Here is an 11,290-nt window from a genome sequence, read left to right on the forward strand (position 1 = left end):
CCCTGCGGCTTCCTGAAGGGGGAAGTGGAGGCACGGGGCTCAGCAGTGCGGGGTGTGGGGGAGCTGCGCCAGGGCAGCCTCAGCCTGCACAGCCGGCAGCATTTCTTCAGTGTGAGGGGGGTCGGGTGCTGGTGGCTGCCATCAGCCCCCTGCCTCGTTAACAGATGGAGCCCTCGTTAAAATGCTTTAACTGGCTGGCCCTAAAGCGCTCAGGCCCTTGGCTGATCTCCGAAGGTCCCTTCAGGGCTGTTCCACTGCGGAGAGGACCCTTGGGGCGTTCAGTCCCACAGGGAGAAGCAGCCGCAGGCCTGCGTGGTGGTGAGGCCGGGTGCCACGGACTACATGTCCCGGCAGCCCTGCGGCCGGTGGCGGTTCCGCCGCCGCCACCTGACCCTCACATGATCGCAGCGGGTGGCTGCGGGGCCGGGATGGGGCACCGTGACCGCATGTTCAAGGTGCTGGTGGTGGGGGACGCCACGGTGGGGAAGACGTCGCTGGTGCAGCGCTACGCCAATGACAGCTTCAACCGGCACTACAAGTCCACCGTGGGAGGTGAGCCCCGGGGGCCCGCAGCCAGGAGCCGGCACCCTGGGGTCGGGGGCTGAGGCGGTGGTGGACGGGGAGAGCCCCACGGCCTCCCTGCGGCCTCCCTGCAGCCTCCTGCCTGGTCCAACACGGAGCTTTGTCCTCTGTAAAGCGCGGTGGGGCCCTCGCTGAACGCGTCCTGTGTTTGTCTCCGGGCCCCTGGCCGCAGGGAGGACGCTGAGGTACTGGGACGTGTTCAGAGAGGAGCAGTGAGAGAAGCTGCTGGGAAACGGGGAGCGGGGTTGAGGGGCTGGGGGTGTTTGGTCCAGAGGCTGAGGGCAGAGCACGACACTCCTACAGCTGCCTGCAGGGAGGCTGCAGCGAGGAGGGGATGAACTCTTTTCTCAGGTGACAGGAAATAGGACACGAGGTAATGTCCTCAGGTTGTGCCAGGGGAGGTTTAGTGTGGATGTCAGAGAATTTCCTTGCAGAAGGGCACCGGGACGGGCTCCCTGGGGTGCTGGTGGAGCCCCCATCCCGGAGGTTGTTTCAGGGGTGTGTGGATGTGGCACCAAGGGACGTGGCTTAGTGGTGGACCCGGTACTGTCAGGTGATGGTTGGACTTGAGGATTTTTAAGGCTCTTTTTCAGCCTAAAAGATTCTGTGACTATCACGTTTGTTTCTATTCAGCATCCCTTGCTGGTAGGCTGTAGTGGGAAGCTCGCCCCTCTCCATCCCTGCAGACATGGGAACCCTGCAAGGACGTGTGACACAAAAACTGCCCCTCCGTAGTCACCGCGTTTTGCAGCAGAGGTACAAAATACCGCGTTTTGCAGCAGGTCTCAGCCGCAGCTTCTGCTGTGCTCCCGCTGCCTGCAGCGACCTGTGGCACGCCTGCAGTCCAGCCATGCAGGCTCAGGGTCCCCGTCCCGCCTGCCCCAGGAGCAGCCGCCCCAAACACCCAGCCTGCGATTGCTGCCTTGGCTCCTCAGCAGCTCACTGACCAGCACGAAGTCACTGCTCTGAGGTGGAGCACCTGGGAAGATGATGGGGGAAACACCAGCTTTGTAACAAGGAGGCTGGGAACAGGATTAAATAGTTCTTTAACACGAACGTAAATGAGTAACCTCCAAGGAGCAGGTGCTGAGGCTTTACCCGGTGAACCTCTCTGAGGACCCAGACTAGTGGGGGCTGTTTAAAATTTATTCATTAATCCAGAGGGGATTAATTAGTCAGAAGCTGAAAACACCGGAGAGCCACAGCCCAGTGGGGCAGCAAATTGCAAAGTGCTTGGGGTCGCGCCTGTGCTCCCAGCAGTAAGAGCTGCAGGATTTTTTATTTCTGCTTTTTTTTAATGAGGTCCGAGCTTCAAAAAGTTCCAGGCCTGCTGAGCATGGAAGGCAGCATTGCTGGGCAGTTTCCTCCTGCAGTGAAAACCTGATGCATCATAATCTGAGGAAAATGCAGCGGTTTCCCTTTCTGCTCTCTGTGTTTGTTAAGGATGAGCTGCAGGTTGTGGTGAGCAGCATACGGGAAGGAGACACCGGGCTCCACATACCTACCAGTGGCTGAATGGTTTAGGCAGTGCAGAAAAAAACAGACAACTGCCACAAACCCAGCATTTTATTGGCATTTTTCTGAGCTTCCTGTAGTATTAGGAATTTTAAAAGGGGGCATGGCGCATGGTTAGCTCTGATCCTTTCACTTCAAACTCCCGGTGGTGCGGGTGCTGGGCCGGTGCGAGCTGCCACAACCGGGACAGCGGCGCTGGGAGGTGCTGAGGGGCTGTGGAGGAACGAGCCCCGCGGTGCAGAATGCCCCTAATGAGGTTTCCTTTCTTTTTGGGGGTTTTCCAGTGGATTTTGCTCTGAAGGTGGTCCAGTGGTCAGAGTCAGAGACAGTGCGACTTCAGCTCTGGGACATTGCAGGTACGTCACGCGAACCACAAAGCTGTTCAGGAGTAAATTTAAAGCTCTTGAGTGCTTGGCTTTTTTATTTATTGTTACTAGTATTATTTTCCTCCAGTAGGAGTCTGCTGCAAACATAAATCCTAAAAGCCTATGGATTCAAGGGACAGGACTGTCCTGGTTTGCAGTGCTGTCTCTAGTTTGCAGCAGTAGTTTTAATATTTAATCAAAAACTCATCTGTAAAGAACACGGAAGCATAGACAATAAATTCTATCAAACCTTTCTTTTCAATTGCAAAGGCACAGCAGATGAATGGGGAGAGAAGCTGATCTGTAACTGGGTGTATAACCTCCCGGCTCTGAGTCTGGTGTGCAAATTCTGATTTCTGGCACGGCAGCCAGGCCCGATGCCTGCATGTGTAACCCTACTGAAGTCTCTCCGGTCTGGCTGCCGGGACCAGAGGGGCCCGGGCTGTCGCTCCCTGGCTGCTCAGTGACCTGTGCGAGCAGGGCTGGGGGTTTCCTTGGGAACAGGCGTCCACCCCGGAGTGGAGTGGCAGAGGCCAGCGGGCAGCGGTCCTGGAAACAGGACGCCGTGCCGTGCCGTGCCGAGCCGTGCTGAGCTGGGGTGGCGGGCCTGGGTCAGCAGTGGGGCACCTTTGGGGGGGCCTTTGGGGAGAGCCGGCCGTGCAGCCCGCTCAGCCGTCCTCAGCTGCCCTAGTGCCGGAGGGCAAAGGCCAGGTCGGTGCCGTAGCGGCTCTAAAATGGCACCTCTGGATGCAGGGCAGCGAGAAAAACGGGGCTGTGGGTGCCTCCGTTTTCACCGTTCAGGCGTGCGCGTCTGGAATCTCTAAAAAGAAAACAGGAAGGAGAAGTTTGCTGCAAGAGGATTGCAGCAAGAAACTGATTTCGATTTCAGTCCCCAAAAGACGTTTAAGATTTGGAAGGCAGTGCGGCTGCCCTTATCCAGGGGGTGCGCATCCAGGGGATGCGAAATTTAATTTAAGTTGTTACACTGGGAGTCAGGCAAAACATTTCTGGGACGCCTGAGTGGCTGGGTCGGGGTTACGAACTCCCAGTTTGTCCCAGTTCCCTGCACTGCTGAGGCTCCGAGGCGGGATGCATCTCAGCGCCCGTTTCCTCGTTACTTAGTGGAGGTTGATGGTGTGAGCTGAGGAAATGAAGTACCCTCATGGGCACGTAATTTCCATGAATAAGTCTAAAAAACGGTAACTTCTGGGGGGATTTCTTTTCCTTTTGATCCTGAAGGGCAGGAACGCTTCACGTCAATGACGCGGCTGTACTACAGGGAGGCGTCCGCCTGCATCATCATGTTCGATGTCACCAACGTCAGCACCTTCAGCAACAGCCAGAAGTGGAAGCAGGATCTGGACAGCAAGCTGACGCTGCCGGACGGGAACCCTGTGCCTTGCCTGCTGCTGGCTAACAAAGTGAGCAGCTTGAGACACGCTCCGTGTGCGCGTACACGTGTGCCTGCGCTTTCCCAGCTGCAGAATGGAAGGAGACACCTTCTGAGCCTTGCCCTGAGCTGTACCACAGCCTGTGGGCTTTTAATCCTTTCCTTATCTCTTTTGAATTTTCTTTCGCTAGCAAGGATTCTCCTCCTTATTTAGGAGACTGGTAGGACCTAACGCTGGATGGCACTAAGGAGGTGTTAGCACCTGCTTTGTCCTAGGATGTTTCTTCTGCTTCTGGAGCTAGAGATCTGTACCTCCGGCACTGAAAGCTTTTCTTCTTCTTTCTTGGTCTTTAACGTGCCTGGGGAAGTTTGTGTGCGACAAACTTGAGCTGCCAGAGGGATGGCTACTTTTCGTTTGGGTGCAGTGTCAGGTTTCGCCGTGCAGAACGGGTGCTGTCTTTCAGTGATTTATTTCTCATTCATTTAAAAAGTACCTTTCTGTTCCTCGCGTGCCAGCGTTGGCTCAGCAGCCATTTCCAGATTCAGTTTGAGACTTGCCTGGTTTGAGAGAGTCTAAAATTGGAGACGAATCAAAAACATGAGAGGTGGGTGGGAGAATGGCTTTTCTTCTTCACTTCTTCACAAGCAATGAACTGCGATAGCAATTTTACAGTAACGTTTGGGCCTGCGTTAAGGAAAGCCGTGTGACTGCCCGGGCTGCACTCCCACCAACACGAGCTCCCTGGGGCAGGTTTTCTCACTCTCTTTGTGCTGCCCACTGACATCCATGGGATTGCCTCGGTGGCACCATGCCGGTAAAATCCCCTTGGTGCTGCTAGGCCTGGCAGATTTTGGACGAGTGACAGTGCTTTCTTGTCCTGCTCTGGAGGAACCTCCATTCCATGCGTGCTTGGCTGAGGTGTGTCAGTACCTGAGATGAGATAAATGTACTGCTGCTTGCAACATCCCATTAAGAACCTTGCCCTAAGAGCGCTCAGATTGTGATCTCGGAGATGCATGGGGCTGAGCCCTCCTGCTGCCTCGACACAGGCACTGCTTGGGTGAGGGGAGAGGTTTTTTTTTCCTCTCCCAGCTTAAAAATTAAAAGGCTGAACTTAAAATGACTGACTCTCCTTTTACAGTGTGACCTTTCCCCATGGGCAGTGACGAGAGAAGAAGTGGATCGCTTCAGCAAAGAAAACGGCTTTTCTGGCTGGGTGGAGACGTCTGTCAAGGAAAACAAGAACATTAATGAGTCCATGAGGTAGGCACAATGCCTCGTGATGCATCTCAAGAGTTAATTCCCTCTCTCAGACACCGCCATCTGAGGTGAGGGGAGATGCTGTCAGGGAGTAACAAATAGCAGCAATAACGTGCAAGTAAATCTCCTGGAGGGAAACTGAATTCTAAAAGGTCAGAAGTTCTGTCCCTGGTTAAGCTCCAACATGCTTTTCGAAACAGAAATGCTTTAATCGGTACCAGGGATGGGTTTTTTCCGTATGCTGCCTTCTACCAGGAGGATGGGGCTTCTTGTGCAAATATATTAGAAATTCTTTTGTGATGCACTAATCCTTTAATAGAGAATTTGGCTTGTTCTGAAAGGTGAGAGGCAGCAGCGATGGGCATTCACACCGTACCTGAGGTTGGGCAGTTTGTCCCTAGGAAGCTGGTTGCTGCGTCCCAGTCCTCAGGCATCAGTTATCATCACTGCAGCCTCCTGGTGCTGCCAGGTAGTAGCAGCGGTGCTGCTGTCAGTGCGGATCAGGCTCCTTAACCTCACTCTTCGGTCCTTAAAGTTCTGGAGTTGTGTGTTCTTCTAAAAGGAGTTATTTCCATTTGTTTTATTTTATTTGGTTCTATTTTTTTGTATTTCTTCAAAGCTGTGTGGCCCAATGCTGCTTGTTTAAGAAAAAAAAGTCACGTATGTTTGTCTTCCAGAGTCCTGATTGAAAAGATGATGTCCTCGTCCACCCGTGATGGAAGTTCCTCTGCTCCTGGGAGTGGGGACTACATTAACATAAAAGAGTCATCCCCACCAGGCTGGGCTTGCTGTTAGGTGCACCGACTACACCATCTGCTTGGGTCTAGCAGCAATGTCCTTTTATTCTTTTTTGTATTTTTTATTTTATTTTTTTCAAAGCAGCTCTCACTTTTTTTTGTTGTTGTTTTTTTACGTGATAGTGAACTGTCTTCTCTTTAGTGCATGTTCATGCTCGGTAAAGCATTGCTGCAATGACTGGGAGTGAGAAGTGGAAGAAGGCTGAGAACAGGATTCCTCTTTCTTCTCGTGTAGCAGCATCTGGAAGCTCTGCTGCTAGTCATGTAGCACAGCCTGTGTTCAAGCACATGGCTTGGATTAATATTTTTTAAATTTTAGCACTTATCTTCATCTTCTCACGTGTGACGACCTGTCCCGGGCAGAATGAAGGATGTGGAAAGTCTATTTTTAATATCGCTGCACCTTTTATTCCCCACAACCCGCACCCACTATACACAGTGGCACCACTCCAAAGCGTTACAGTGCCCTTTATTTCATGCACACGATGTTCAAGCGGTCTCTCTGTGCCCGTGGATTCCCAGTGCGGGATTGCAGCAAACTCCTTACTTCGTGCTGTGGAACTATGTACCTGTGCCGGCACGTCGCGGAGAGACCAACGCACCTCAGCCTTGTCACCAACTGTCCTTAAGACGTGAAGCCAGATGTGGGTTATGACGGTGTCCCACTTTACCAGACGTGTAAAAATAACCGGTGTGTGAATTGAGAATTTATGCAGCACAGCCCTTACTCACGTGTACACCGACTGGGGGGGCTTAAAGCACAGACCTCGACTTTGTGCCAAGAATTGCCCAGTTGCCTTCTGTTCGTTCATTCTCACTCACCCTCTGTCTAGCACAATCCTACGTATTCTGTTCTGCTGCCACTTTATTAGGGCACTGAGAGCTGAATGAGGAATAGGTTGTAAACTCCTTTGTATGACAGAACAACAGTTCTTTTCACTTTTAGAACACCCTGTATCCTACAATCTCAAATAGCTTTGCAATTGCTGATGAATTGCCTTCCCACAATTATTCTGTAGCGATGAGTGAGTTTGGTAGCAGGGATGGTGCTGGAAACACAGCTCTCTGAAAGCCCACCTGCTGGTTTTAGTGGTCCAAGGGGGAAGCAAAGGAGAAGACTTTGCAGGGCAAAAGGAAATGAAGAGAACCGCTCCCTACTTGCCTTTTGATGCCAGCTTTTCCTAGCACGTCCCCCAGGTATTCACTGTTGTTGAGAACGGTTCTTGCCAACAACAAAAAAAAAACGGGTAAAAGCACACTAGATAGTTATCTTAGACGAGTTATTAGGAACCTCAGTCTGCAAGGCTGTCGTTACGTAGCGTTGTATGCACTTTATATAAGCGTGCTATGCCATAGAATTGTCTTGCCTGGGTTTTGGGTTAGGATTTAAACAAGTACTCTTCAATTATGTTTTCCCTTCCCTAGCAGTCTAAATAACCAGAGTGCTGAGAGATGAAAATATTGGAAGATATTGGAAAATATTGGATGAAAATATTTCCCTTCAGGGCATAATTTGAAAACAGGACAATAAATCGGTTAGTCCTGATTCATGCTAATTTGGGACTGATTTTCTTTGGCAAGGTATTCCTGTCTGTCTTTTCTTACCCTATATAATCTACGGAGGCAGAAGGCAGTGAGAACAGGAACTGATTACCTTCACTGAGCACAAAAGAATGCTGAGTTTTTGTTATTTGGAGTTGAGAAGGACAGGTAAACGGTAAGGGCTATGAAATTTAGGCCTAATGTTGTGTTACGACTATTTTATTAAAAGCTAAAGTAGCTGGGGTAGGATTCTGTTGTGCAAAAATTGACAAATTCAGCTTTATAGGCACTTAAACATACCTTTTCCTGTGCCACTGGATTCACTGTAGAAATACATGAAATGTGTAGAACTGGTTAGCAACAAAACTGAACTGTCTCGTTGAATTCTACTGCCTAAACATGGTAGGCAAAAGAAAAAAAAATGATCTTATTTTTTTTAATCATCCTGTCAGTATTTTTAGTCCTCTATGAAATATGGGGAAAAGGGTCTAATTTTTAAAAAGATACGTCATGAAGCTGTTAATATTCATGTGTTATTTGTTGATTTCTGTATGTGCACCTCAAAGCGTTTGAGCAAAGAGGTCAAGTGTTAGAGCTGCCTTAGCAGATGAAGAAATCGAGGCGGTGGAAGTCTCTGCCCAGGACCAACTAACTACTCAAGTCAGTAAAAGCTGGGAAATGAACAGGAATTTTGTAACATGGGTTAAAATGGCTTATTTATACCTTTTGTATATCGGTTTGTTACATACCAGTGTCTCTTTAGTATCCGGACCTCTTGATTTTTCATAAGTGCCTCTCAGAAACAAGCAAAAAGCCAAAGGAAGAGCTTTTATGATTTTCTTTTATTATGCATAATTTCTGCTGGGCCCAGAGGTTTCCGGTACCAGTGTATGCCTTGGCGGTTTGTTTGTTTTTTTCCCACACTGCTTGTTAACATCTTAATAGACACAGCAGACAAGTAAGTGTAGAAAACCAAGCCTGCACAACAGAAACAGTCGTTACTTGAGATCGCTACAAAAACCCAACCAGACAGGAAAACGATTTTACTGTGCAGATGTGTGTTTTTTTTTTCAGTTTGCTCTGTGGCACATAAGGTGCTTAAAAAAACCTGACAAACCACCCCTCGATTTAGTCCTGTAAAACAAATGGATTCAAAAGCCCCATCTAAACATGATTTTTTTTGCTGTGCTAATTTGTGAAGAATGGTTACCTGTGAAATTGATTCTGCCCAGCTTGTGCTGGTTTAAATAACACATTTTTAAAACAACCGAAAAGGAAAAGTCAACTTGAGAGAAGCTAATTTTTGGAGAGAGATTGTAAACAAAGTTAAGTCTGGTTCATACAGACCAATAAAAACTTGATCTTTCAGTATGATGCAGAAAAGCATAGGCTTTATTCTGATGAGCTGTGCGTCACTGGTGTCTCTGTTAGGAACAACCTGTTTTGAAAACGACGCTTGATTTTTCCTTTCTGCAGTGCCTTTTTTGACTTTGTACTCTTTGTGCAACTCTGGACCAACTGTACCTATTTCATTCCCTTCCACGTGTTATTTCTCATTTCTATAACTCTAATTTGCAGTCATGGGACACAAAAACACAACAAGTTTAGCTTTATATTTAATATGTTGATGAAAGCAATCTATGGGTCCACAGAGGTAGGAATTTTTGCTGTAATAGAATTTGAAATCATGAGGGGAGACTACAGTTCAGAAATAAGTCAGCAATATCGGAATGGAGCTTTTATTTAAAAACAGTTTGCAGTTATGCACAAGTATTTTAGAGACAGGGTTCTGATTACTGTAAAGTTGCAGTATTATCGTGTTTATATAGAGAGAAGAAACTGCTGGGAGGTTTTCTCCATATCAATCAGTAACTAATGCACTATTGCAGAAGTTTGAAATAAAAGAAGTTTGACACTGCTCGTGTAGTAGTTGTTGTTTTCCTGTCTCAACAGCCCTAAGAAATGGGTTCAGGAGTCCAACACAAAAACAGTATTGCTGTCAATAATAGGAGATGTATAAAGCATACAATGTGAACTGCTCTGTGCTGCCAGCAGAACAAATTAGAACCTTTTCACTGAAACATCTTTCTGTCCTGATTATTGTAGTCTTATTGACCTACAAGTGGGACATAAGTATGCAAAACTTTTGCATCTGCGAGTCAATCATAGTGGCTTTTAATCCAATATATCCAGCTAAGAGGAGAAAGAAAAGAATTCCTTGATGTGGCTGTCTGTTAATACGTCTTCCTCCTTATGGCTCATTAATTCACACAGTGCATTTTGAGGTTGGCTATGCGGGCAGGCAGTTGCTCTGAATGCCTCTCTTTCTTTCCTGATCAGCTTGATTTTCATGAGTATTGACTTGCACGAAGGACAGGGCACATCTGAATTGATCAGAAAAATGGCGGTAATTCCAAAGGGGGCAAATTAAGCTCGGGAAAGGCATTAAATGAACTCAAATTACTCCTACGATTAGGTAAAAGCTGACCATATTTCTAGTGTCAAACAGTCTTCTCAGATAACCCCAGATCTAGTAAAATGTTTTTAAGTACTGTTTGTAGTGAAATTGAGCAATAAGTCTCTGTAAACATTGAAGTGTAAAGCAAAAGCAACTTGCTGTTCCCGAAGCTGCCATTTTCGCGGGCAATGGAGTATGTTTTATTTTGCCATGGCAAAAAGCAGCTCTTTCAGATCATAATGAATAATTGTGGGTTTCTAGGGGATTAAAAGCATAATGAACCCCAAACCTTCCATGGACTTTCTTGTATTTTACGTAAGTTGTGCATGTTTTTTGGATCTGCTGACCGGTGCGGGCAAACGTGGCGGTGCTAATGCAATCAACACCGATAACGAAATCCATAGTTGCTGAAAACAAGAAAAATAAGAACTTCACGCTTCAGTACTGTCCCAAAGAGGCAGGGCGATGTCGGAGTGAAGGCCCGCAGCCTCCCCGCATCCCTTGCTGCACACACAGCCTGGGACCTGCCTCAGGCCTCGAAGGGAGGCAGCGAGGGTTTGTTTCCCGGCGCCCCGGGGCAGCCTGGCAGAGCTTTCCCAGGTGAGCATCCCTCCCTCCTGGCCGCGGGCAGGCTGCCATGACAAAGGGGCCGCCGCCTTGCTCTAACCTCGCTGCCTAAGCTGCGCCCAACCCCGCATCGCCTCAGGGCCGGGGCCCCGCAGCCCCCTAAGGCACGGCGTGAGGCGAGGGGGGCCTCGGGGCCGGACCCTGAGGTGACGGGGGGCTGCGGGGCCGGGTCCTGAGGTGATGGGGCTCCGTGAGCCCGGCCCTGAGGCGATGGGGGCTCCGTGGGCCCGATCCTGAGGTGATGTGGGGCTGCGGGGCCGGGTCCTGAGGTGAGGGGGCTCCGTGGGCCCGGCCCTGAGCTGATGAGGGGCTGCGGGGCCGGTGCCTGAGGTGACGGGGGGCCTCGGGGGCCGGTCTCTGAGGCGAGGGGCTCCGCGGGCCCGGCCCCGAGGCGCTGAGGGGCAGCGGGGCGGCGCGGCGCTTCCCCGCGTTTTCCCTCCAAAACCACGCCACCCCCCCATCCCCTCCCCGCGCGGCGAATCTGCCGATCCCACCCCGCCGCGCCTCGCAGCCGCCCGCGCCCCGGGGAAAAAAATAAAATAAAAATAAAAATAAAAATAAAAATCGGGACGGGTACCTCCGGCGGAGGGGCGGCGGGGCGGCGGGGAGGAGGAGCGGGGGAAACGCGGGGAGGCGGAGCCGGTGTCGAATCTGCCGGCGGCTCCGCGGCCCCGCCGCGCGGCTCACAGCAGCTTGAGCGTGTGGGGCGTCCTCGCCCCCCTCCCCGCGGCGACGAGAGGGGCGGGGCCTCCC

At 50.2% G+C, this 11,290-nt stretch overlaps 1 protein-coding gene and 1 long non-coding RNA gene across 2 annotated transcripts; one reads left to right on the forward strand and one right to left on the reverse strand.

The window, feature by feature from the left end:
* Window positions 1–93: 93 nt before the first annotated feature.
* On the forward strand, window positions 94–9,370 carry RAB29 (RAB29, member RAS oncogene family). Its single transcript, XM_040535464.1, has 5 exons — window positions 94–552; window positions 2,382–2,453; window positions 3,702–3,883; window positions 4,995–5,116; window positions 5,791–9,370. Exons 1-5 carry the CDS (start codon window positions 165–167, stop codon window positions 5,906–5,908), a joined length of 882 nt encoding a protein of 293 aa, XP_040391398.1. The 5' UTR covers window positions 94–164; the 3' UTR covers window positions 5,909–9,370.
* On the reverse strand, window positions 5,997–11,233 carry LOC121059095. The gene is made up of 2 exons (XR_005814434.1): window positions 11,115–11,233; window positions 5,997–10,317 (listed from the first exon to the last, which is right to left on the reverse strand). It is a non-coding gene; the product is annotated as an uncharacterized LOC121059095 (long non-coding RNA).
* Window positions 11,234–11,290: the final 57 nt, after the last annotated feature.

Source organism: Cygnus olor, chromosome 24 (assembly GCF_009769625.2).
Source record: "Cygnus olor isolate bCygOlo1 chromosome 24, bCygOlo1.pri.v2, whole genome shotgun sequence".
Lineage (NCBI taxonomy): Eukaryota > Metazoa > Chordata > Aves > Anseriformes > Anatidae > Cygnus > Cygnus olor.